A 27941-nucleotide genomic window follows, 5' to 3' on the forward strand; every position below is an offset into this window, starting at 1 on the left:
TTTATTTCTCCACTGATCACTGTTTTGTTCTAAGGATATAGGTGTAAGGATATAGGGTATCCTATAGTGTTTGGAATGTAATATATATATATATATATATATATATATATATATATATATATATATAAAGATAGTCTAGACAGTTAATGTAAGGTCTGCATAATTTTTTCGGGCAGAATAATATTATTGTTAGAAGGTGACACAGTGCATACTTTTAGAAATCCCCCACTTAAACAACATCAATGCAACAATAATGACCTTTTTCAGAAAATGAATGCAGACATTATGTTCGCTGTGATGGATTACACAACAGGCAGGTGTCAAGAGTCTGCTAATTGATTTTCACACCATATGGAAATTAATGGAAACCAATGGCACTACAGTTTAGAATATGTTTCCATAGTGTAGTATTGTATTTGCGAACTATTCAAGATACAAAACCATAACTGCTACTGGTCCTTTAATGTAAATCATCCCAATATTCCCTGTTCAAGGTTACAACCTTTTATCTTAATTACAAAGTAAACACACACATATATACACCTCCATCTACTCTGGAGCAGTCTTCAGTGTATCATGGATGAGAATCAGTTTAATTAAATATCATTTCTGTATATGATTCTCACAGCTAACTGTTGTGGAATGTAGTAAGCTGCAGTTTCTGTTTGTGTATGTATATGTGCCAGCTGTTAAAGAGGGCTGGATCTTGATGAGGCTGTATATAGTATGGAGGTATGAGGTGTGTATGTGTGTAAGGTGCATATCCATATGGGTCCGTGTTTGTACATGTCGGCGTGGAAGCGAGGGAACGAAGAAGCGAGTGAAAGAGAGAGGGAGAGAGTCTCATTTGTATTCACCATGAATCTACATTCACCTGCCAGAGCAACAGCAACCCCCCACCCACTCTACCCTCAACAGATGGCCACCCGTCAGCTCCCAGCAGACGCACACACACACGCATACTCACTCTCATTCTCTGCCTCAATCAAACACACACACTGACACAAAATAAGCTTCGACACACTTAGTGAAATGAGCAGGGATCCTCGGTGTAAAATGGAGTGGCTCAAACATATGATTAGAAATAGGGAGGGAAGTCATTAGTACAAACCAGAGCTCCAGTGTCACGTTATTTATCTAGCACTGAGCATACATCAATTACCCATGCATGGATATGCTTAAATATTAATCTTCTTATTCATCCTCCTTTCATTCCCACCCTCTCTGTTTCTCCCTCCCTCCCTCTTCGTACTACATCTCACCTCCTTCTCATCTGCATCCAATCATTTTCTTCCTTCTTTCTTCCCTTCCATCTGCTTTTCCCCTAATCCATTCTCCACCACCTCCACCTCCACCTCCACCTCCTCTTCAGGACCAGTGGTTGGCCCGCAGTCCAATGTTGCAGAGGCGGGTTTACCACGTCATGGCGGCCGTGAGGAGGCAGCTCTACGTGCTAGGCGGCAACGACCTGGACTACAACAACGACCGCATCCTGGTGCGCCACATTGACTCCTACAACATGGACCTGGACCAATGGACACGCTGCTCCTTCAGCCTCCTCACGGGTAGGCAAAGTGAACAAACCACATATGTGACCATGCATACACTTTCAAATTTATGCTCTGGGGATGATAAATCTGTTGATAGTAACCAGTTGGCCAACCCTCTGCTCTGCCAGTGCTGCTATAGACAGAAACAGGTGGACATCACGCTATAAAGTGCTACAAAAATAGCTTGCTAGGTAAGACTTCTATGTAACGCAGTTATTTAAAAGCTGACATATGCTTCTTCACTTTCTTAATGAAAGTTAGATGAGAATGGTGATATCAGTGGCAGTTTATTATGTGATGAATGAGGTTTTGAGTAGCAGGTAATTAAAGAGATGGACATGGGAAATAAAATAATATATCACATAATAATGATTATTATTTTTATTGCAGCTCTTTAACTTTAGAACTTTAGAACATCGTTAGCTCTGGAACCAACCTTAAAGATATTTTAAAGCTTCTTTTAAAGCAATATTTTCATATGAGCACTGGATCAAATGTTTATTTGTCTGTGAGAGGTGTTAGTAGACAATAATCACCAGACTCTGCAACTCCCCTTAGCTTTGAAGTGTTGTATGAGGTACTTATCCACAGTCAGTGTATTACCTACAGTAGGTGGCGGCCAGCACGCCCCCAGTTTGAAGGAGCATGAGTACTGACACAGAAGTGAAGTGATGTACTGCTGTGGATGGGAACCGCAACAAAACTTATTGCAGTCACCTTTTAAAGGGCCCATCTGAAAAAAATCAATACCAGTTTAAGTGAAAGCTACATTTTCACCAGTTTACCTTCCTGTCAGACAGCCCTTTTCTCTTCAAAGCCACCAGACTCTGTTGACAAAAACATTTCTTTACATAGCACAAGGCTCCTTCTATGTTAGCAACATTTCATTCAAAATGTGATGCCTGTTATAGGGTAGTTGTTTATGTCGCCAGGTCACTGTCAATTCAATCTGATCAAACCACACACACATACACATACAAACATTAATTAACTGACTTTTTAAATGTTAAAATCTTAAAGTCCCCCTCCAATAAAAATCAAGTTTTTTAACATGTCCATATGGTGTTTTTTTAAATGCTTCAAGACATATCAGGGGAACATAAGCATTTCTGCCTTGGAATTTCAGTGCACAAATGACTATTTTGTTCTTGTTTTATGTGTGAAAACCATGGTAAACTAAATATTAATCGTGTCAGACTATTTTTATCAAAACATATCTGGAGGGGGACCTTAATACATAATACCTATTTTAACATACATAATACATTAAATGTGTTTTATTCAAGGTTTAACTTTTATGGTAACTAAGTCATGAATATCTCATGTTTACAGAGAAGTTTTCAGGGGCTTTAATGCTTATTAACCTCAAACACAGTATATTTTTAATTCCAGTAATGAACTGTATGTGGTACATAGGTTGAGTAAAGCTCTCTGCTTCTCCTCTCATTAAATAAAAACACAACACATACTGCCTCCCTGCTGGTTGTGAGTAGGCGGTAGTGTGATATACAATATAAACACATATATCCTGACTTTGGACCTGTGGGCATACCGGATCTATAGCCTCCATTCCACCTCCACCAGCCTGCACCTAGAGGCACAATCATCATCATACATATACTGTAGGATGTGGTCATATTCTCTTATTTTATGTAACAGTTGTCAATGAAGGCTGACATGGTTTAAAGTTCAGGTGACTTTACTATTCATCCCTCCCTCTCTACTCCCGTATGACTTTCCTCCTCCTCCTATGATATCTGTGAAAGTTTAAGACAAAGTCACAGGAAAGAGAACAGGAGCTCAATCTCGGCTCTCGCCCTTGCCCCATCTTTCTCCATTTATCTCCCTCTCTCTCTGCCTCCCGGGGGGACGTGGATGTGATATTGTCAGAATGCCCTCTGCTTGGCACAGTGAAGCATTGTGTCGGCTCTGTCCTCCCCAGGTCAAAATGAGTCCGGAGTAGCAGTCCATGATGACAGGATCTATGTGGTTGGAGGATACTCCATTTGGACCAACGAGCCCCTGGCATGCATTCAGGTGAGGGATGAGCTTTACAGATTTAGCCTGGTAACCTTTGTCACTCTTCAGTTTGTCAGATAAAGGGTCTTAATTTAGCTATTCTGTTGTCAATGATATTCACACAGTAAAGTGATACAGCAACACGGAAACTGTAAAATATAGAGCATAGATCTCTTATAATTAAACAATGGGATAGGGTCCAGAATCCAGATGAAGAGTAAATGTTTTAATAAGTAAACACTGAAAATATATGTAACAGGTCTCTGATGATGTCAAAAATCTTTCAAGCAATGTCAAAAATATTGTGTGATATTCAAATATTAACAGAATAGTTTGAACTTCAGGGTGATGAGTATATTTTTCTAATATGATTTTTCTTGCCTTGAGTATGCTCTGAAGCCCATTTCCACCAGTGTAATCAAACAAAAAGATCATGTAGGTCATTATAATAAGAAACACTGCCAAAATAAAGACTTATCTTGAAATAATGACTTAGTATCTCAAATAATGAGAAACTTTCTTAGAGTCACTATGATCAAAAATTGAAACATAATGAGAAGCTTTTTCAAAACAAAAAAATATCTTAAAATAATGAGAAACTTTTCCAATGTGTCACTCAGTATCTCAAAATAAAGTAGTATTCTCCAAAAAATGACTCTCAAAATAATGACGTACTTATCTCAAACTAAACTTTCTCAAAATTAGTTTGTAGCTTTTGTCACTATTTTTGAGATACTAAGTAGGGATGCTAATATAGTATATAGTATATATGCATCCCTACTTAGTATCTCAAAAATAAGCTACAAAACTCATTTTGTGTCTCTCTCTATATAAATAGATATATATATAAAAAAAAAAAAATATATATATATATATATATATATATATATATATATATATATATATAGATAGATAGATAGATAGATAGATAGATAGATAGATAGATAGTCCAATAACAAGATTATAGCCAATTCATTATTGGCTGATGTGTATGTTATTATTTTATATTCCAATACAATTGTAGCAGATAATTAGAAGCCAAACTGCTTTAATCAATTTAACAAGCACACCACTCACATACTTAGGTACAGTAGGGGGCAGTGCGCACCTTTAAAGTTGCTATGCAATCCACCAATAAATCTTTTTCTGTGAAAATGGGAAATTAAGCCTTGATAGACAAAAGTCCTATCCTTATAATGTATGAACCTTAGTAGTGCCACTGTTGTTTCCCTGACACATACTAAACACTACTTGTCACACAACCTGCTAAGTTATTTTCAAACTGATCTACTTGAGGGTATTTTATGAAAAACAAAAAAATAAACTAAACATTTCCTCTTCCCAGGTGCTGGATCTGAGCACAGAGGGGAAGGAGGAGGTTTTCTATGGGCCAACACTGCCATTCGCCTCCAACGGGATAGCAACCTGTTTCCTCCCTGCTCCTTACTTCACCTGCCCAAACCTACAGACTCTACAAGTACCCCATCACAGGATAGGTGCTGTTTAAACCGCTGATGAACAAAACGTCTGAAAACATGAACACATAACCAGAAAACGGAAGAGCCTCAACTCAACTCTGGACTGCCAGTATTTTATTTCAAACATGGCTGACAAAAAAATGTACCTGATCATAGCTATCTTTGTGGAACCTGCCATCTCTGTCACACGAGTGCACGGGGATTTCTCTAAGACCCAAATGTAATAACAATACTTTTCCTGAGCTACAAGAGCCATGTTATTCTGCAACCTCGTACAAAAAAACTCAAAAACAAGCAGCTGCTGTCACAATAATACAGCATATCTGTTGTATTTCCCCAAAGACTGAGAAAGTATTCATGATGTCCAGTGAAGCAAGTTAAGAAAAAAAAAAAAACTCGAGGGATTATAATTCCCAAAGAAGACAGGAACAAAATGCCAATCCCATTACCAATAAGTGACTTATGGGAAGCGGACATTACTTAATTGCTCAATTCACAGGAGTGCAAAGATACTGTCTATAGGGCTGTGTGAGCTTTACTAGCTTAATTCACTGTATTGCATTTCCATCTAACCTCTATAATCACTTTGGTGGCCTGAAAAAAATCGCAGGATGCTTTTCAAGATATAGAGGACAAAGCCTGTTTTCTCATTGACTCGCATGTACTTTAAAACTACTGACTGGGTTGACAAAAGCCTGAAACTGGAGCTCATCAGTGCATAAATAACCATGTCATTTTTTTAAATTCAAAAAAGGTAAAAATAACTTGATTTTTCTGCATCAGCAGTGACACGCTACTGTATGTGTGTGTGTGTGTTGTCGACCTGTGTAAGTGTGTGTGAGATTGCTCAGGACCTAAGACTGTTTGTTCAAAATGAATGTCTATCATCATTCAGAGAATATCTGGTGAATATTCTCCAAAAAGTGTGTATGATATTATAATAAATGTGCTGATTTACAAAACAAAATCTGCTTTGACCAAAAGAAAGATGTCTATCTGCAATTCCCTGTCCAAAATAACATGTGTCTGAAAGAATATATGGTGCATTTTCAGAATAAAGAAGCTACATAAATCCATGTGGGATGCATTTTATGAGAACTGTTAATAGGTAATGGTCTTTCTTTTGCTTCTCCAACCACCTCTGATAACGCTGGAGAAAAGGAATGCAGAAAGCCGCTCACATGAAGGGATGCATTGCAGTTTGATGAGGCTGGAAAATGACTAGCAATGACAGAAAATGGGACTTGGTGATTGTGGGAGACAGGAGTGAGACTTTATGTGATTAGGTGCAAACTAAAGCCGGATTGCAAGAGATTGCTGCGAGTTGGAAAGGCGAGAGAGGATTGGAACAAACAGTACTCCTCTCCTTTACTTTTTTTCCCTGCTACTGAACTCTTTGGGCTCGCCCACGACTGTCATCAAATCTGTAACTCAGAGTGCCAACCGAGTAGAGATAGATCCAGCACCTGATGGTATAAGCACAAATAGTCTGTGCTCACTTCAGCGCTCACATGCCTCACTATTCTCACTATAGAACTGAAATGAAAAGGTGAAGAAACCTATATGAGCACATTCATATTTATTGTTACTTTTATTTTCAATATATAGCATCAGAAAATGCAAAGATGCACCTTCATTACAATATATATACACATTATATACAACCTGGTGATATTATTCTTATAGTCCATGATTGGAACACATCAGGCTCAGGATTTTAGACATCTTTTAGTTGATGATAAGGCATTGTAAAGGCAATTTTATCCTTTATGTGATTTTCCACCATATTACAGCGTAAAAAGGCCACATTCACATGAGATCAGGAGGTATGTTAGTGTCACCAAAAGGGCTAATTTGTGTGACATCATGTAGTAAACTATAACAAACCAATGCAGCACAAGTAGACCTTATATTGTAGTTGATTACCTTCAGTGTTTTTTTTACAATCCTGACATTTCCAACCACACTTGAAGGCAGTTTTATTCATTACATAGCAGCTAGATAAGAAAAGATGGAGGGACTGAGCTTTATGTTGGAGCTTGTTGCAGAAAACATGCTAGTGAGGGTAGGTGCTTGTGTTTTTTTTTTTACCCTCATAGCTCTAAAAACTTTCTCGTACTGAAGTTGATTTCGGCCCACTTCACATGACAGAGACAAAAGCAGGGATTTTTCCTGTATTCTCACACCAACAGTATTGGCTGCCTTAATGTGATATTGGTCTCTAAAAGTTAAGTCTGTTTCAACTATTCTGCCCCTTTTTTTCCCAGCATCCCCTACGCAGTGAGCACTGAAGCCCAAACACACTACCCCCACTCAAATAAATAAAATTACTCGCTGCCCCGTCCAATCTAGTCTGAATGTGACCGAACTCAGCTAATGAAATGCATTAAACCCTCATATTTTGGATGATACCCTTGTGGGCAGCACTGTAATGCCCTTTTCTGATGACCAAATTAAGTTATTTGACACACAAAAAAAGGTTGACGATGGTATGGTATGACTAACAAGAAGTTCTTGGAGCTGCCGACAGGTCCTGGAGCTGGTTCTTGTTTTTGAAAAACTTTTCAGTCCACTTCCAGACTGGTTATTTCTGCCTGCCCACTCTCTCCAAGGAGGCTCAGCAACTTCTTATACGCACTCCTGTTACACAGAGAGATGGAGCAGTCACATTAGTGGACACACATTGAATAAAGCATACAAGTACAGAATAATACAGAATGTCTAGACTATTTAAAAATAGTTTAAGGTGATGAATGCTGTCTACATGGCTTCCACGATGTGATTCATGTGCCTGCTCACCTCAAGGCAATGTTCCTGCCCAGTCCTCGCTTGTGTTCAGTGTTTCTCAGACTGAGAGACAGGTTGGGAATGAGAGCTTGAACGACAGAGGGATCTAAAACAGCCACTGTCTCCAGGACACTGTATACCTGCCTGTCGTAGACTCCCTCATTTTCCTCCACAAACGACCTGGGAGCATTGGGATTACACCAACAGTAAAAACCATGAAGGATAAAATAGGCTTAAATGTAATATAGACAGTGTTACTCTGTGCCTACATCAGGGTTTGTGCATCCAACGGCACACAGCTCTAATACAGGTGCAGATTTTTATTGCTGCACATTATTGTCAATTACCGCAAGACAGCGATCATCTGGTCACACGGCCCCTCTGTAGATGCAGCAGCACATCGCTCCACCACAAGCTGTAAGGCATCTGTGCTCGTCTTCCTCACTGCACAGAAAAAACAAACACACACTGATGTCATTAGACAGCTCTTCAGTGTTACTATAAACACTAACTTGATTGTTTTTTCCTGTATAATTTGCCCCAAAGTGAGGATTGATGAAAACTGTAAGCATTAAGGACATGTTGGCAACCATCTCGCTGATATAAGTACTATGATGACAGCATTTATCGAGTTGGAGAAGTGAAGTTGCAGCAAATGCAGGTTGCCTGGTCAGATTTATTTTGGAGAACTTAGAGAACACTTAGTACAGCTTTGATCACTTTTTCTGCAATTAAAGCTGGAGTGCAGGACTTTTACATATAAATTAACTTCTTTTGCATTCAAGCCCTTGCCAAACGAGTTCACACGATGCTGATTAAGCCTATCGCGGTTTTCTCAGTATATTGGAGTTGAGATGTAAGTGGCAACATTCCCACACTGGATGCGGTTACATGAGCACAAAATGCCGTCAATCGATCTTACTTATTCACTTTTAGTTCTTCAAAGCTTATTCTGGCTCTCTGATTGGTTACATGGTATGTCAGTCTACCTGTATTACTTATTACACTGACAGATGGGAGAGACCACAGCAAGAAACATGGACGTAACATGGATGGAAGTTGTTCAGTGGCAACATAAATGACCCAGATATTCCGCATGCAGTTGTGTGGCTCCTCTTGGCTTTTTAAATGTTATCAGAACAAATGAACCAAATCCCGATCATGAACGAGTCATTTATGAAAGGGTGTTAAAAAAAAGGCATCCTTTGATCGTTTTTACTCGTCGTTTTTTTGGGCCCAATGACATCATGTGGATGTCACCCAGAGGACCAAAAAAACAGCAGTGGACGGCTCCTCTCTCTCCTTTGCAGGACGGAGAGTTACACCATCACTCCTACAGCCATCAGGCTGTCTCATTCTTCCGGAGACACAGGAGATGCAATTCCACCATTTGACCTCTAGGAAAATTAGCTTCAAAGCCTAGCGGTCTTCCTTAGGGCTTGCGACAGAGCAGCAGCTAGGACTATGGCGGGAGATATGACAACGTTTGTGTAACTACTCTCACTGCCAGAGGGGGGAGACAAAAGTTCTGCACTGCATCTTTAATCAAAATTGCAGTCATCAACGTGTTAAAGACAACTTCAGATTACTTGCTAAACCACAGTCCTTTTAGAAGCTCAAATGTAAAGGCATTAGGAGAAAGTTATTCCAGCCAGCAGTGGTTGGAACCAAAGTTGTAAGTGCCAGGAAAAACAGAGACCCTCTCTGGGGTGACACCATGACACAACTTCCTTTTTTTACACATGAGCAAGAAGAGTCGTGAGGCATTTATATTACTCAGAGAACTGTGGTTATGTAGGTAAGGATATTCTGAGGACCAATCACAGCCACACTAGGCAGTGAGCCAAAGGATGGCCTCTATATCAAAAATTGCTCACACCTAATGTAGAAAAACGACACTTCATAAACTCCAGATTCATTTGTATGTATATGCATGAGCATGATCTTACCGTGCGGTTCGTTGACGAGCATCACACAGCGCATTAGAGAGGGGAGGGGCAGAGTGAGGAGGGCGGGGTCTGAGTCACTGTTTCGTCTCAGAAGCTCCAATAAGAACATCAGGACAGCTGCCAGTCGAGGCGGAGGGGCGTAACCTTTAAACTGCAGGAAGCTCGCACTGCAAAATTATTAAGAGACAATTCCAATAGCTTTTATTTCTGAAGATTGCACATGCACTTTGGAAAAAATAATCAAATCAGGAATAATGTGGTCAGTCACTTGTGAGTCAAGTAAATGAATATGAAATATTAGCTACCAATTTGATTTGTTTCTTTAACTTCTTTAACCATTAAAACACATTGCATTTGTTGATTTGCTGGACAGTGATACAATTGATGTCAAAGTCAGTCAATATCCCAGTTCTTGAGACTTACCAGAGCACCTCCAGGATGGTCCTCCTCAGCGCTGCTCCTCTGGTGGTTGGGCTGACTTCACAGGCACTCAGAAGCACTGGGTGGTTGGCGATGACGCCCAAGGAAGGTGAAGCAGGAAGGAAATGGTCCAGATATCTGCGGGTAACAGAGCGGAGCTGCTGCTTCAGGGCACCCTGTGACTGAGACGCCACCGACAGACCCTGCAGAAGAATAAATTAATGAAAACATATGAAGGAATTACAGACATGAGCAATGAAAGGATTTTGATTTGGGTTTCAAGTCTTCTTCAGAACACTAAAACACCTTTAGGCCTGCTGCTGTGTGTCCCGATTGACATGTTTCAGTGTGTCCTAACCTGTAAATATAGAGGCAGGCTGTCCCGGAGTGCTTTGTCCTGCTGTGTGAGGTTGTGAGGAAGCAGCAGCCCGTCCACAATACGAAACAGCAGCTGCTGGGCTTTAGATGTGGCCAGCAGGGGGCTCCAGTGCCTCACTATGCAACCTGAATCAAAAGGCACAAAACACAGTCAGATACTTAACTGTAATGATTCCTTACCAATGCCCGGGACTTGGACCACACTGGAAAAATAAAAAAAACAAAGTGCTCCGGAAGTTTTGTCTACTGTGTATGAAGTATCTATGCTCTGCACCTACCAACAGCCCAGTAGGTCAGCTGCAGTCCCTCTTGGTTCTTGCTGACTAGAGAGGGTTTAATGTGTTTCATGATGTCACCAATGTAGTCCAGGGCTCTGGTCACCATGGCTGAACGCTCAGACAAAACCTGTAGTCCACTGTACACACCGCCTACAGCCTGACACCATGAGAAAGCAGAGGAGAAAATAAATCATGGAAATATTTGCATGTAAATACAGGCTGACAGTGTAGAGGCCACATATGACCGTGATACAGCATAAACTGAGGTAAAGGTTACATCTCAAGGACGTTAAAGTGTAAATTGTAGACATCCTATAAAAACTCCTGTGCGCATGTGTTACCTTGACAAACATTTCCAGGGCTGCGGTGGGCTCTGGCCTTGTGGCTGTGGGCTGCAGACCCACTCTCTGCAAAAGACTGTCCACCTCAGGAAGTCTCAGCACAAGCCGGGTCAGTTCACACAACTGCTCCTCCACAGCCCGGCCTGATACAATGTAGACACAAACAATGGGTATTTCAATAGTAGTGTATCCTTCATCTCTTATACAGGATTTTGGTGATCCATTTTAGAAATCCAAGTCTGATCTGAATTGTTCTCTGTCTTGTGTTTATGACTTGAGAATAGGTGGAGAAGTTATTTTTTCCCTCCAATTTATGAAAAAGGGTCAAAAAAGTGATTGTTATTTGGCAGGATTATTGTATTCTAGCTAAAAGAAAGATATTTCTTGCTAACGCACATACCTTTTGTTTAGAGTGCATGGAGAATTCAAAACTTTTTTTCATCTGCAAAAACTTTTTTGTAGTAGTCACAAACACAGGAGATATATACAGAGAAATAATTTAGATGAAACTTAGAAAATGGACTGGCAAGCCTCCCATGGCTTCCATACATACAAGTAAAGGGTAACAAGAAGTAAAATACTTTTTTTTTCACATAAATGTAACAGAATAGGTTCATTTCAAAGCAGAGTTAGTGTTATGAAGCTTTTGGATCTGCATTTGAGTACATGTCTAAAATTTGTTGTTGGTGAAAAAAATGGGCAGACTACTAATTAAGACCCTGGTAACAATTTTACATTTATTTTGCAGATAATTCCTGTCTTACCCAAACAGTTTTATCAAATCTCTAACCTTAACTGTTTGGGATATGTCTATAAATCTCACAATAAGAAAGAAATTCCATATTGTACCCCAGTAAATGCTGCCTTGTGTATGATGGATGGATGATGCTTATTAATTTATCACACTGTAGACCCATGGGTTACCTGTTCTGCTGTCAGACCCATCCAGGTTCTTGTGAAGGTGCTGCTGTAAAACACAGCGGAACCAGGCTCTTACTGACAGGCTTTGTGCCGAACCAGCACACTCACTGCTGAGCGAGGACACCAGCTCACTGGAAACGGCAAAGACAGAAATGGATTAACTGACCTTAACTGTTAATGAACATGAATATGTGAGTGTTCGTGGTAAACAAAGACGAAGGGGATAATTTAAGCCAAATACACTTAACATTGATGTCTATGTTAAAATTCACAATCTGATGCCTCTTTGTGCTGAGGTGGTCATATCTATATTTTCTAAGTGCTCATAACGTCTATGCAAAGTCACAAATCTTTACTTTAAAAAAAAAAAAAGCATAAATATTGAAATCCACTTGTGTCTGAAAAAACATAAATTTAATACATTTTTTACAAGAACAACACCATTACCTCATTTTATATATCAAATACTGCTAACAGCTTAAACTGTAGTGAACGGGGGCTTGGCAGACTGGTACTTCTAAACAATAAATACAAGCAGTGTCCTTGTTCTGGCTTTATATTCAGGTGAAGCACCTTAATATAACTTGGCACTGTCTGAAGAGGACCTCGGAGGTTGAAATAGTCACGTTGTTTTATACCCTTGAGTGCAATTTTGAAGATGCACTACATTTGGTATTCTGTATAGAGGCATGGGAGCAACTTCTTAATGCCTATTTTGATAATACCAAGGACGCTCACTGTCTAATGTATTAATTAGATGCCACCCAATTATACCTACAGGACTTGTTGAAAACAATTTTGTCAAGTGGTATCCATCATGATGAAACGTGACAGCTGACAGGTTCACAGGTGTACATCATCTCTGTCTGGATGATGTGATAAAACTGCTTTGTGATTGTAGTATAAAGTACAAAGGGTAGCTGTACCTGTTTTGCAGCAGATGGGGAAGGTAGCGAGTTACCAAAAGTGGGTGAACCATGTCGTCATAGCCAAAGCATTGCATGATGGACTGGACGGGATTGGGCTGGAGGTCCTGGGGGGCAGAGCTAGGCAGATCATAGGCCAGCAAGGTGAAGCCTGAGGAGGATGAGATTGTTTCATTTTTGTTAGAATTGATACATGCATGATTAAAGTGCAGTGTAAGAACTTATTCGTCTAATTTTACCAAGTTATCTTCCCTAAATCATCTTAGCCACCTCCCTAGCAAAAGTTCTTCTCTCTGCCAAACTGCCCTTCAAATTCTCTTCCTTCATGTAAAATACTGGCATTAACTCAAAATCATCAGTATCGGCCGTTACAAATCCATTTTGGTTGAACTCTTGTTCAAACTCTTTCCTGCTCCCCCTCACCCTGTCCTCCTGCAGCCCTTTCTTCTCTCCACTCAGTGGAGTCTCTTTTTTTCTCCCAGTGGGCGTTACTGACCTGCAGCAGCATCTGCCAGCTGTGCTGGAGGGGTTTGGGAGAGGCGTAGGCTGCGCAGGAAGGGGAAGAAGTGCGCCCAGAGTGCTGCTGCTACCGCTAGGTGGCGCTCTTTCACCACACTGGTGTTACCAGGAGCCCAAGCTGAGGTGGGAGCTGACTGGACACTGCGCTGGTGGACCCGTCTGGAAGGACACAGACACACATGCACACAGAGAGCAGATAAACAAATCTATCCGATACAAAACCCAAACATAGCGCTCCCTCCTGTGTACAACTCCGCCCTCGACTTTCTCAAATCCTTTTGCTCCCCCGTTTCAGTCTTTCACTCTTTCTTCATGTGTTTTTCCCTCTCTTCTCTCCTGGGGGATTACTGGGTGCGGCGGTGCGCTGTAGTGTGGAGCAGAGCAGGGTGGAGGTAGAGGTGGGGAAGGAGAGGAGGATATTATAGGCATAGAGTAGAGCCTAATGCTGATCCCCTGTACACAGACTATACTTTGGCTCTTCTGGCTCATCCCTGGCCCTGGCCCCAGCCGCTACAGCAGCCCCACAGTGGCTGGCATTAGCCCAGATAAGCAGCTGAAGGAGCTGTAATCTCATTTAGACTGGAGATGATCCTCCTGTCCCCCTCATTCGCCCGGATGGGGGTGTGGGGAAGCGGGGTTGAGGTGTGCTGGGGAAGGAGGAAAGGACATAGGAACTAGTAACCCCCCCGCTTCTATCCCATCCTCGAACATGCACTCTAGTCTGCTACTATGGTACACACACACACACACACACACACACACCTCAGCAGTGCCTTCCCTTCCAGCAAGGTTGCATCTAATCCAGAGAGAGCTGAGACAATCGATTAGAGTCTGAATTCATTAGCCTCGTTACTACTGCGGAATGGGCCTTTCACACCCATCAACCCTCATTGTACAAGACATCATCAGAGACCCCACTTAATCCTCCTCACTGCGGCTTCTTACAATGTGTACACACAAACACACACATACACACACTCAGCACCAACACACCATAGGGGACCCTGTTTAACCCTTCCCCCAGCTGCATCCAACATACAGACAAGTGAAATTAAAAAACATCGTCCTCATAGTGTCAGAAACACGTTGAAAATACTCCCATTCACAAGCTGAATCCATGTCCACTTTCTGCTAAATATTCTCCATTTATCTCTATCAAAAGGTGTAACTGTTGCTAAATGTCTCACAAGTAACCTCCCAGTAGTTGTCCTTGACTTTGAAAAAAAGGAAAGAATAAAGGCTCAATATCCGGTAAAAGGTCTTAATTCTCACAAAGGAAAACTCTTCACAGGGAGGCTTGCATTTTATCAAGCCAAGTAGATGGGGATTACTTGTTTGTACCCAAAACGGATCCAACATGGTGTGCCAATGCCAGCTCACCTCATCAAACAGTGACACCCTCATGCTCCCGCAGTAGAGGGTCATGGGAAGGAATAAAACTGAGGAATTATGCCTGAGACTGGCTTCTTGCCTCAGCACCATGGCAATGGCTATCAAGAGTGAATGTTCGGACCCTCCGCTGCCTCAGCCATTGGCAGAATAATTCTCTTAATGTGTGCAGATTCCACACGGCTCACAGTAGACATAATGATGCACAGGCTAAATTTGCCAGGCTACATAATTGCCCATTAATTGTGTCACAGAAAAGACATTAATCACAAAGAGATACTGAGAATTGCCAGGCCGAAGAATTATGTTTAATTTGGTGGGACGGATTGGAAAGAGAGAACATGGTATTTTTTTAGTTGGTTAAATGGGTCAGTGTGGTCCGGGCCGTAACACAGAGGGCCTCTGGGAGTTCTCTTCTTCTTCTCTCTTCTTGGCCATTAATGTGCAAATGTGTGCCCTCCAACCCCGAGATCTGAGATGGGAAGTTTGGGAATTAGCAAAGCTAACGAGATACCATGTTAGGAGCCCAGCATTGGAATAAGAGAGGAGTACACTAAGGTTAGTGTTTCCCATTTGGTGTGTGGGCAGGTGTGTAGGTTTGTGTGTGTGTGTGTGTGTGTGTGCAGGGTGGAGAGAGTGGAATGTATGCACAGGAGAATTAAAGTAATCATACACCTACAGAAATCAGAGATAAGGCTCTGTAACACTTAACTTTACAATGTCCTTATTCTAGTGTTTCAACTCGTTTATTAACCGACTGTAAGTATAAAGTGACAATAATACGTTTTGCTTTCTTAAGCCCCCAGTATATTATAAGTGTTTAACAAGTATTGAAGAGATTGCATGCATATTGAGAAATGCAGCAAAACTTGGAATATGTACAAGGTAGAAAAAAAACCCCAACTATATTACATTTGGCAAAACTTGTTAATATGTTAATATTTTCATATTAATAATGGATATCATGATAAAGAAGGTGACAGTGTTTTTAGCATTTCATTGCCATTGTCACCACATAGCATTTAGCATTTAAAGAGCCAAATACTTCCCTCAGAAGTTGGTGGAGACCAAAACAGAGCTTAAAGAATGAGTTTTGAGTTTATATTGACCAAGTAGCCAGACTAGGGTTTCAGCAATATATGGATTTCACGGTATGCTGTAGTATGAAAATTGACGGGACCATATTGTGTACATTTGCTATCTATAAGATTAGAAAAAAAATGTGATGTGACTTTTTCACATCGTTCCATTATAAAAATGGTTACAAGTTTAAATTATCATAAAGCAACTAAACATACTCTGTCTGTTTTTATTCTTTTAAGTGTAATTGTAACTGATAATAATAGTAATATTAATCGTGCAATACCATATACCATGATATTATCTGACATGGTTACTGCACATGACATTTGCCATGACTTTATAAGGTGATAAAATAGAATGTTGTGTTTATTGTTTGCTATGCTGCCCCCCAAATAAACCCAGAAAATTAATTAACAAAGCTTTATAATAGCTTTGCCAATTCTAGATCGACTTGTGATAAATCTAAGTTAGCTATTGTCCAAGCTGGCAATTATATTTTATCATATATGTGTATCAATTCAAAAAGTATAATATCACTTGCTTTTGGTAATTTTAAGCAAAAGTACTATTTCTGTACTATAACTGTAATTATTACGGATCATGAGAAACTTAAAGGTTGGCAAGCAAGCAGACACTCAACTTTTTAACACTAGATTTACTGAAAGTCTAAAGGGAAAGATCGTACATCATTCCTCACTCCACAGACTTGCAGTCTCACCTGATTTGAATCTACTCTCCCTTCTGTTCCCGCCTCGGCCTCCCCACATAAACAGACACTGTTTCAATTGCGACTCTCTGACCTTCAGCTGGGGTCGATCGTGTAATGAACACCCGTGTCCTACAGCTGAACCCGTCCTGACGCCCTACTGACCATAGTCTCTCTCAACGCGCTCACAGCGCTGCCGCCGTCCCCATGACGACAGAAGGGTCCATGGAGGGTCCCTTGGGTCTGTAACTCTACTCAGAGCTTCACCAGCACCTGGTGAGGGTGACATGGGGGCCACTAGGTCTGCTGAGACTAGCAGGGGCCTCAACGCAACACAGGGTCTTTACAGACGTTCATTCCTGCTGACAACACAATCCACCTATTGTCAGCATGAGAAGTGAGTGGACTCTGGGTGGGGAAGAGCAGAGAGATCACTCTCCTCTGCTGTAGCCACTTATCAGATTTTAATAGCTTAGCTTGGCCTTGGCCATAAAACATTTGTCTGAATGTATCCACTATCTGCAAGGGAGCAGCTATCAGTTAAATAAAAAGAATGAAAGTGAGTGATAAAAAGTTTTACCAAGATTCTTGGGTGAGTACTTTGTCTTACCTGAGCTGGGCGAGGACAATCTGCAGAAAGCCCAGGGCAGAATTTAGTTCCGACACACGGCAAGCAGGCAACAACCAATCAAACCCTTCGTTGAGCAGCTTTTCCTCTGATAGGTTGAGGCTGGTGCTTGTCTCGAACACCTCAGCTACACCCTCTAGGTATGAGCCGAGGGGCCCCCAGAGGGCAAGTTTGCGAGACATCTCTGTTGTCTTATTGTAGAACTCTTTGGCTGTGTCATTGAAAGAGGAAGCTAGCCAGCTAGCCTGTGCACCAACATCCAGACCCCTCTCCTAAAAAAAGTATATCAGATGACGTCAGAAAATCTTGAACCGGATGGAATTGTGTACATCAAACAAATCCTTTGTTCAGTGTCACGCCTGCAACAATATACTTCCAGATAAAATTTCTGATTGACAAACAATACCTGGAATAACAACAGCAGTGATAGCTGTCCCCTCCAGACCAGGGTGCGGTGCCCAGGGGGGCAGTTAGAGGGAAGGTAACCCAGCAGTTCACAGGCTCTGCTGGCTACATCCTCCAGCTCTACCTGCCTGGCCACCACCAAAAACAGCTGCAGGAAGTTCATGAGACCCGCCTCTGGTAGCTCCTGCATCTTCTTTGGGGAGAATTTGGAATAAATCCTGGAAACACATGAGCACAATAGAGAAGAAAAAGTGGTCAGAGACAGAGATGTGTTCAAGATTACAGTGCCTGCTCTTTACAATATCACTTAACCTGGGGCAACAACATGGTTAAAGTGTTGTGTAAAAAAATACTATTTGAATTGTTCTTTACTTTCACTGACCAACTCTTCTGAGGTGATTTGTTCTTCTGAAACCTCTGACTTTAAATGCTGACTAACTGAACTTTCCACCCCCACTGTGCATCCCACCACCTGCCTCCATCGCCCTCACAGCTCCAGGGGAGAGGCTGGGCGGCCTGGTCTGTGTGTGTGTGTGTGTGTGTGTGTGTCTGTGTGTGTGTGTATGTGGGTGAGAGAGAAAGAAAAAGCAAGAGAGGGAGTAAGCAGGATCTAACAGCGTGCTGGGTGAGAGAACCACCCAGCACGCTGTTAGATCCTGCGGGCACTGTGGAGAAATGCCTTTAAAGATCATGTTAAATGTCAGAGACACTCAGACACACAGCAGTAGGCGCTTGGTCCCTCTCTCTACAGCCAAACCAATTTACTGCAACACCAGAGAGAGATCAATAAAACCACACACACACATGCATTGCTACACATCCAGTTTGCTGTTTGCTCGCCTGGCAGGAAAACATACAAGGCTGGAGCCCCCCCCCTTCCTTTACACCCCACCTCCCAGACACAGATGCAGCCCACACAGGTGAGTAGAGCTGCTGTTTGGGTCAAAACACAAACAGCCAGCATCCCAAGACAAACTCAGTGTTAGAAGTATGACTGATATAAAGGAGTGGAGAAAAACGAGAGAGGAACTGAGAAAGACCAGGTTAACACTGAAATCATCTTAGTTACGCCCACAGAGGACTATAAAAGAAGAAGGTGGCCAAGCATGCAGTCAGGGTGTGAGAGGAGGGAGATTTAAATAGATGAATGGGTAATATGTAACAGGGATATAAGCAGCGCGCTGGGAGGCAGCAATGAGGATTTGCTGTGTTCTCCCAACCTGTCTGTCTGTTTGTTTATTCCGGACAGCTTTTTTTTCCGGAGGCGAGCAGATGCTCCTAACTCCCGGCGTTGGAGATCAACATGCTCGCAGTCGATCCCATTAATGCGGCCGGCGCGGGTGTCCCGCAGAGCCCGGCCAGGAGTAGGAACGCTGCCGAAATGTTGTAGTGATACAGTCGGCACGCCTCACGCCTCCTGACTGGGGAGGAGGTAGTGGTGAGGGAGGTGGAGGGGGAAGGGAGGGAGGGAGGGGGAATCTGGACCTGTCCCAGCCCAGTCTGGCTGTTGCCAGACTGCCTACCACCCACATCTCCCCGCTCCCCACCACCCAAGCTCCCCTCTCTATCCGTGTTGGAAACCAACACAGCTTCGTTAAGGCGAATTAACCGCCACGCTCGTTAGCTAATTAGCCCCCATGTCTGCAGTGCTACTGAGCACATTCCAGACAGAGGGAAGTCATTAGGCGGATTTATCTACGGCTGCCTCTCTCTGGCGCCCAGCCGGCCTGGGATATAAGATGGTCCAGCGCTCGGTTCTGATGTGCGCATTAGCTTCTGATCTTCTCTCTTCTTTCCTACTTTCCTTTACAAAGACACACACTCTCTCTCTCTCTTTCTCTCCATCCAATGGTCTCACACACTCATCACCAAGTCACTGCTCTAGGGAGCAGGTGCAGTGTGTATGTGTGTGTGTGTGTGTGTGTGTGTGTTGTGTGTATCCGTAGGAGGCTTCTTGGCCCTGGCCTGTGCTGAAGAGCAGGTGGTTGACTCCTGAGACACCTGCTCCACTGGGGGGCCTGAGTAAATATCAAAGACGCACTGGGAGACTGTGGTGCACCTGGCACGCACACAAACAAGACTGAAATGCATGATAGTGAGCAAACACACATGTTGTTTGTGTATTCATGCAATTATGCACCTATATCCACACACACAAATCCAAACAGCACACTAAACACATCACACATTAGAAGATCAAGGGGAAAAAGGAATGCTACAAAGCCTAGTCCTGATTAGTAATCATTTCTCGCAGCTTCTCTTCCATGTTTTTTCTTTTTATCTTCTCTTCCTCCAAAATACTATATATGCTGTATATGGAGTCAACTGCCTGGCTGTGAGACCTACTTTCCATGGTGGAAGTGAATGTGAAGGAACGAGAACTACAAAGCCTCCCAGCCTTCTATCCATACTTACCTTCCTTTGATCTGTCTCTGTGGGACTCCACCAGCCCTGTCCTGGGAGAGGCACAGGGCCAGCACTCGAAGGAAGATGTGGAAGGAGTTGGCTGAGCGGTACAGCTGGGTGTGTCCTGGAGAGTGGAGGGGAGAGGGGGAGCAGCAGCTGCGAGCCTGCTCCAACAGAGCCAGGGGCGTCTTGTATAGAGTGCCCATGCCTGACATCCCCAGCCAGGGTACAGTGAATGCAGCACTCTGGGATGGAGGGACACAATATGATGTATAATGTAAGTGTTCAGGCCTTGGCAATGACATATAGGAAAGTGTGCCAAATGTTTTGCCTCAACTGCAGCATGATGATGAAGAATTAGAAGTGTGTTTTAAAAAAAGCATTACATATGATGCAACTCATAATGACAAGCCTATAGATTGACTAAAATTACCTCTTACTTTCTTATGTATAGATAAAAATATGTGAATGACGACAAGTGCAACATCTTTTATCATCTGGTACACCATCAGCCTTTCATTTCCTTGTACTCTAAGTCGAGTCCTCACCAGATTCTTGCTGTAGTATTCCCAGAGGGTGGAGACAGCACTGGTGCTGGGTTCCCACAGCAGACAGAGACTGAGACAGCAGTGAACATGCATCCTGACCTGCTCCTCCGCGATACCTCCCTGTTATTTCACACAGACACATACACATGGAGTTCGATATACTGACAAAACTATATTTCTTTGATGAGGTAAAATTAGAAGGAGTGCTGACCTTGGGGTTACAAGTTAGCTTGAGCAACTGTTCCACAAAAGTCCAGTTATCCCCCAGATGTTTCTGTGACTGCAGGTAAGACAAGATGTAACATTTAAAAAAAATAACAAACAACACCAATTAAATTTTTTCTTTTAACATCATGACAAACCATTCTGAAGTAAATGCTGGCCATCCCAATTACAAAATTGCTGTTCTACAATAGAATTACATCGTAAGTAATGTGTGGTCACTGGTCGTCTCAATGTCTGTGTGTGTAAAAGAGTGCACTCTCTTGGATTCCTACATTGACAACTTCATCGGTTATCATTTAATGGCAGTTGTATTATTTCTACCATCCATTCCAATTTTTTTTTTTTTTTTAACCTTTCCTCATCTATTGTACAGCGCCCCCGGCACAGCAGGACACCTTTAAGTTAGATCCCTGCTGTAAATATGGGAATATTTAAAAAAAAAAAAAAAAGTAAGCGTGTCACCTGCATTCATATCTAAGACTAAAGTAGACATTGTCTGCTAGAGTGCCTGATCTTGATAATACAGAGACACTGTCATCATCTGTCTCACTTATTTCTATAAAAATGCCTATGTTTCCCCAACGTGTCTGGTTTTGGCACCATTCTTTAATAAAGTGTCAAGACAAATTAATTCTCGAGACTTATTTTAGAACTGCAGAAGCCTTTTGAAATGTCTTCAAAACTAAAACTGTGTGGAGAATTTTTGTCTTTACATTCCACTACCTAATTGAATTAGCACTTACATGCATTTCTAGTAAAAAAAAAAAATATTGCAGTGTAACATCTTAAGTTGTCAATATTTTGATTCTCAATCTCTTACCTCTGACTGGATAAAGCCGTTACGACTGTACTGCCCTAGCATTGCTACATGAGTGACCAGCCACCATGTGAATCCCAGAGGGTCCTTGCAGTGTGTGGGGAGGCCACTGAACTGCTCTGTTGCCGGCTTCCCTGAAACCACAGGCCTCAACAACGAGGTCATGTAGCTCCAGAAAGACTAGGGAAACAAAAGTTGGTTAATTTAGTATGGAGAGAGACATATATTATATATTATGTAACTGTGAACATGTCTGTAGTTTGTTACCTGTGTATGCAACACTTTATTCCTGTATTCCAGAAGGTGCATGAGCAGGACCCACAGCTCTTTGGTGCAGGAGCAAAGGTAGTGATTGCTGCTCAGTGCCTCTGTAGGCCTCACCTAGAAATCAACAGGATCCATTTAACATCCTTATACCTTAATTGTTTGCTTTTATTCTTCCTGTAAGTCGCTTTGGATAAAAGCATCTGCTAAATGACTAAATGTAAATCCTAAGCTCCAAACTGCAGCTCTGTTCTACATAAATGCATGGGGTCGATTGCTGACATGACGATATTAAAATTCATTTCTGATTTTGGAATACTATCAGCATGCAAAAACATGGTTAAATAGTATCATCATCCAGTATTAGTGCTATTTTCAAGGATTCACTCTAAAATGTTTTGTGGGAATGATGACTAGAGCCAAATTCATACTAGGTATGTGCTATCTGCAGCTTCCATCCATTTCTCCCAGGCAATAAATGTGGTAATGAACATATTTAATACCTGAATTCTTTTTAGCTAAAAAAAACAACAACGTACAGCTGGTACATCTCAACAGTAAAATGTAATGAGCTGTGGCCAGCCGCCCACCTTGCTGTATTTGCCTATGGCCAGACCAGTTAGGTCACACAGCAGACTGCACAGGTGCTCTTCAAACAGACTGGTATCGGTCAGGTTCTCTCCCGTCAGGTTCACAAACTGGTGGGCGTACACCACCTGGCCTAGAGAGAAGAACAGGTAAAATTACTAAAAGCCTTTTTCCATGATAATGACTCAGCTGCAAGTCAGGAGATTATGCCCACAGTGCTCGTTGCTAGTCACATAGCAGTTTGTGTAGAATCATTCTTGTTTGGAGAAAGAATATGATGTTTCTGTAGTATTTACATACAAAAATTCCACGCTTTAATGTTATTGAACAGGTTTTAGAGTGTTTCTGATGGATTGGATTACAACGGTAGAGGTATGGTGCCAAAAAAAAAAAGAAAGGGAACTCTTTAGAATTACCTACATTTATGCCGATTTATCTATAAAATGTAGTCTGATCTTCATCAAAGTCACTTTAATAGAGAAATTCACTTATCCAAATTATTATTATTTTTTTTTAAATAATCTTAATGTTAAAAATCCAAATAGGAAACGGTGTGTGAAGTGAACCCTTCACAAATTATCTCTGACAAAGCTGCTCCAAGACCCATCAATGAATTTAAATTGTAGTTAGTTCTTGGTTGTACCTTGTTTTGTACAAAATATAATAATTACAAGACTTATCTCCTTAGAAGCTGGTCTGATCCTTCCCTCTTTCAAACATGTTTTATGACTACTTCAGATGAAGCAGGGTGGAAAAGAAGATTTCATCTCAAATTGGCAACATAAATGTTCTATTATGTTAATAGGACAATGTTTTTAAAAAAAACTTAAAAACAAAACACTATGTTTTGCTGCAGAAACACCTTATACTTTGCAGACAGTAATAAAACAAGTGAATAGCCTTATGATCACCCTTAAAGTGAAGTATGGAGTAGGGCTCATCGTGATCTGCTTACATTTTTCTAAATAACCACCACTCATAGAGAAAACAATGCACTCATATGTATAAAACTATTTTTTGGAAGTATAAATTTCAGTTTAGCTCTCAAACATCATAATCAGCCTAGAAGTTGGAAGCTTGTACCCAAAAATGATCCAAAACACAGTGAAATATGAACAACAAAATGTCAAATATAAGGAAAGTGATTTTTCAGAGTGGTTAAGGTCATTTCTGGCCTTGAATAAATTAAGATTCTGTGACGTACCGAAGTGAGCTATTCATGATCAAGACCCTCCTGAAATATCTATATAACTTAACGGTTTTGTAAGGGGAAATACATAACATTAATGTCCAACATTACTCCTGGTCAAAGTGGAGATGTGATCAACACGCCTTTGAAAGTTGAAGAAAATAGTTCAATAAATAAACCAAAACATGCAATTGCTTTTATGTTACTTTAGTTCAGGCAGAAGTAGCATTCCATTATTGTGACTTTGAAGAATACCAGATCACATTTTATGACTAAATTATGCAACATTTCTGAAAAACCCAAGCTGTTCACTTATTTTTTATTGTCACTGGAGACAATCAGTCTCTAAACTACAACAAAACACAAGTCACACATCAACATTTCAATATCCGTAGCGTCCATTTCCTGTCTAAGCATTGCATTGAAAGGCCACATACCTTGCATCTTATGACCAAGTAGGTGAAGGATCTCCAGGACTGACCAATGGATGTCAAGATGAAGGTGTAACAAATGCCAAGAGGGAGGAAAAATCTGTTGGAGGAATACAGAGCACCAAGTTCAATTCATTTATAGGAAATCAACTGAAAATATTTTCTAATGTTATTGTAAGGTTCTGGGTGATGGGAACTCTTTTAGTAAGGATCTAAAAACCTGTGATCATGATTCATTCCCCAGGTTTATATTATTTATTTTGGTCTGTGAAACATTTATGCGATCTACACTTTTGTTGCACCGGTTTCAAAGCCTTATCTCCTTCACAACAGCACCTGATGTCTATGCGTCACACACACCTTTCCTGGGTTAGATATAGTGAAGGCACTCTGAACATTTGCAGGCAGGTCTTTGAGTCGTCCTATGAGTAGAGTGATGCCAAACAGCTCCTCCAGGAGAGCAGAGGGGAGCTGAGCCTCCAGCTCTTCATAGGGGTGTGAATGACCTGCATCCAGGGAACTGGAAGGCTCCAGGTATCTGAACAGACATAAAGAATGTGTATTAACAAACAAATGCAATAAAAGCAGCATTAAAACATATAGATCGTGTTGACAATAAATATGCAGTTACCTGTGCAAGAAGACTTTGACATACTGAAGAAATGAAACACACTGTTGTCTGAGGTCCTCTGCTTCATAGTGGAGGCTGCCTGCTTGACCTACAACACATGAGAGATATTGTGGGCAGTATTCATAATTCTTATGTAAAACATGCCCACTCTATCAGTTATCAGACATGACTCAAACACTAGAAGTGAGCTTAACAATCTCTTTATGGTAAACTAATTTGTTGAAACAGTTAGCCATAGTGAATTTGTTTGTGTGATCACTTTAAAAAAGCACACAATTACATCCATATGTATATTTGTATGCAATATTTGCTATTACAGATGATGGGACTGTGTCCCTGCTTAGACTGAGCCTTCTTTACTCCACCAATTTAGCATTGCACCTCTATAATAGTGTCATGCTCAGGATGGACAGTTTAAATTAAAAAAAAAACTATAAGGCCACTATAGACGGTAGCCTGGCAATTTAATAGCTGCAGGTTTGTGCAGGATGTCCTGTGTCATGCTAGCGACTGTTCTCACTAACCATTCAGTTTTTTGCAGTGTTTAACTCTACCTTCTAGTATCGGTACAGCTTGTTTGAAATCTCGACCGAGGTGGTGACAAATAAAGTAGCAGGTACTATACAAAACTTTTGCTGATATAAAACAAAGTGTTGAGATGCTTCTTGCAGGAAAATGTGGCATTATACTCAAACTTTTGACTTTTGGCCTTTAGCTAACAAGACATTGAGCAAAGTCATTCCTGTCTGCATCCAACCCACACTTCAGCCAACATGATTTAAAGTTCATAATTTGAGGTGTCTGAGGGAGCATTCATTTCCCTTTCTAGAGGTATGTGGATGCTAAACCCCAGTATCTGCATTTGATATTTAAAAACTAAACTACATTTGCATTTGTGCATTTCCTGTTTACACTACAGACATTGTCTGTTTATACTAAAATGTACATAAAAGCAACACTTAAGATGCCTTTTATTGTGAGCAAAAAATGGCTAAATGTGTCGACAAAATACTGACATAAAAACGAACGGTCTGGTAATTAGCTGGACTGTGGATTACATATTGCTCAAACTTACCAAAGTCATGTGAACCGGACTGCACCATGGACTCCAGCCTGTAAATCTTTTGTCTGAAATACAACAAAGACTTACTAAGACCAGTGACATTTATGTGAATGATTCGTGGTGGACAGTGTTTCAAAACAAATTAGTTCCCAAGGGAAAAAAAGCTGTTGCAACAAAAATGCATAAAATGTGTTTATTTTAACAGCAAACTTAACTGTAATCTGTTTCACATCTTGGCTTACCTGAGCAGACCAAATAGTAGCTTTGTCGACTCCACCAATGCTGTCTCTGTTACCCAGGGGAAACCAAAGATCTCCACTGTGTCTGTCTCATACTCTGCAGGGGCTGGGTCAAGACGCAGCAGCAGCCTACAGAGTGGATGAAGTCACAAGAGTTTAGACTTAATTTACTATGGTTTTCTGCTGCTGAGACTTCTGCTGCCACTCTACTGCAGTGGAGGTGACTGGAGTTTTATTTACTGTGATCCAGGCATCAAAAACTGACCTCTGAAAAAAATCAACAGCAGTGTATGTTTCCAGAAAAATGACCCAGTTACTCGGGATAATCAACAGATGTTGCTGTGGATTACATTTTTCACTGAGACAATTCCACTGGCACAAAATTGGTACAGTTAAAACTATTGGATTCCAAGTGGGAAAATCTGTTTTCCGTAATTATGCTGAACTGACAGACAGTGACTCTACCGTTTCAGGGAGCCTCTTGCAGTGTATCCCTCTGTAGAGAGTGCTCCAGTGGGGTCTTCCTTTGTTTCAGAGCAGCAGAAACATGGTGGTCGGGCTGGTGTCAGCTCACAGAGGCTATCTGCTGCGAAGGGAGAAACTGGTGGGGTGAGGGATTGGCTGAAGTCGTCTGCCATGCTGCCAGATCAGAAATCTGTAACACCTTTGATGACAAAAATATTATTATATTGAGACTGTTTCACAAAACATGGGTTACATGTTGCATCAGGTGTTGACAAAAGCAGCAGACACCCACATATTGTTGGGAGAAAATACACTTTAAAAATATAATATATATTGCCACCATGCTGAACATTGCAATAAAACACACACAACAATGTCAAATGTAGCTGTGTTACCTTAAGTATTATGTTTAATCAAACAGTTATTGAAGGTAAAAACATTATCAATTATGTTGAATGCATGTCAGTATAGCTAATAATTAGATCTTTATCTAAAGAATTCACCAAATGTATTCTTATTTTCTTAAAATTTGTATTTCTTTTTAATATTGTTATTACTATTAATAATACTTTATGATGTTGCTACCGTTTTTATTTTCTTGTTAATGGACCTGGTATGACTGCTTGCAAGAATACTATTATATAAATTATATGTTGTCTCAACCAATTTTCAATGTCATGACTTTAACAAAGTTGTAAAAAGATGATGAATCAAACAGATGCTGCTTTTATTCAGCAGCCAGCTGTCTATTTGAAATACTTCATGTTTTACTTGTACACATTAACCTTCAAAATCTGGCAATAGATGTTCAAAACTAGTGAGTAATGGTCGTATACTCGTAGACAACATAACAAGCTAGGTTAATCCACAATACAGCCCACGGGAGACGACTGTATCAAATGAAGTATGAGCAGTTATAGCAAAGGATAATTCTCTCTGCAATGTGTGTGTTTATATGTTTCCCAGTGAAGACGTCAGAACCTCGATTATGTAAACTGAAGTTAACTTCATAGTAACTTTAGCGTTCGTAACTTATCTGCTTATTGTGTAAATGCACACCTTCAATACACCAAAATAGCAGCATTTCGAACAGTGTAGCGAAACACAACAGCGCTTGCAGAAACACAAATGTAACTAAACTCTCACAAACCTTGTTTCGGCTTCTTAAATGATGTTATATTCCGTATATTTAAAGCAAAGTATGAGGATTACATTGCTGTCATGACACCGTTGTTTGGTTTTTCCGTCTCTCCCGCGCGTCCACTCCACGCATGCGCACAGTCGCCCCGCGCTCGCTG

At 41.1% G+C, this 27941-nt stretch overlaps 2 protein-coding genes across 4 annotated transcripts in view; one reads left to right on the forward strand and one right to left on the reverse strand.

Annotated features, from left to right (window-relative positions):
* The window catches only part of klhl32 (kelch-like family member 32), a 34991-nt gene extending 28880 nt beyond the window's left edge, over positions 1-6111 (forward strand). For all 3 annotated transcript variants that reach the window (XM_059339852.1, XM_059339853.1, XM_059339851.1), the window contains 3 exons: positions 1373-1565; positions 3493-3587; positions 4915-6111. In XM_059339852.1, coding sequence (XP_059195835.1) covers positions 1373-1565; positions 3493-3587; positions 4915-5076 — 450 coding nt within the window. In that variant the 3' untranslated portion in view covers positions 5077-6111. The remainder of the gene's footprint in view (positions 1-1372; positions 1566-3492; positions 3588-4914) is intronic.
* Positions 6112-6615: 504 nt separating this feature from the next.
* mms22l (MMS22-like, DNA repair protein) lies at positions 6616-27906 on the reverse strand. Its single transcript, XM_059338991.1, has 26 exons — positions 27794-27906; positions 26644-26842; positions 26182-26307; positions 25952-26004; positions 24877-24964; positions 24606-24783; positions 24252-24345; positions 22628-22758; positions 22041-22154; positions 21777-21953; positions 20943-21011; positions 20732-20851; positions 20193-20428; positions 17779-17995; positions 17355-17644; positions 13544-13725; positions 13048-13198; positions 12125-12252; positions 11201-11343; positions 10860-11016; positions 10562-10707; positions 10207-10406; positions 9784-9950; positions 8182-8278; positions 7847-8014; positions 6616-7687 (listed from the first exon to the last, which is right to left on the reverse strand). The coding sequence occupies exons 2-26, from the start codon at positions 26814-26816 to the stop codon at positions 7612-7614; spliced, it is 3681 nt and encodes a 1226-aa protein (XP_059194974.1). The 5' UTR covers positions 26817-26842; positions 27794-27906; the 3' UTR covers positions 6616-7611.
* Positions 27907-27941: the final 35 nt, after the last annotated feature.

The sequence above is a fragment of the Centropristis striata genome, chromosome 8, assembly GCF_030273125.1.
Source record: "Centropristis striata isolate RG_2023a ecotype Rhode Island chromosome 8, C.striata_1.0, whole genome shotgun sequence".
In the NCBI taxonomy this organism is placed as follows: domain Eukaryota; kingdom Metazoa; phylum Chordata; class Actinopteri; order Perciformes; family Serranidae; genus Centropristis; species Centropristis striata.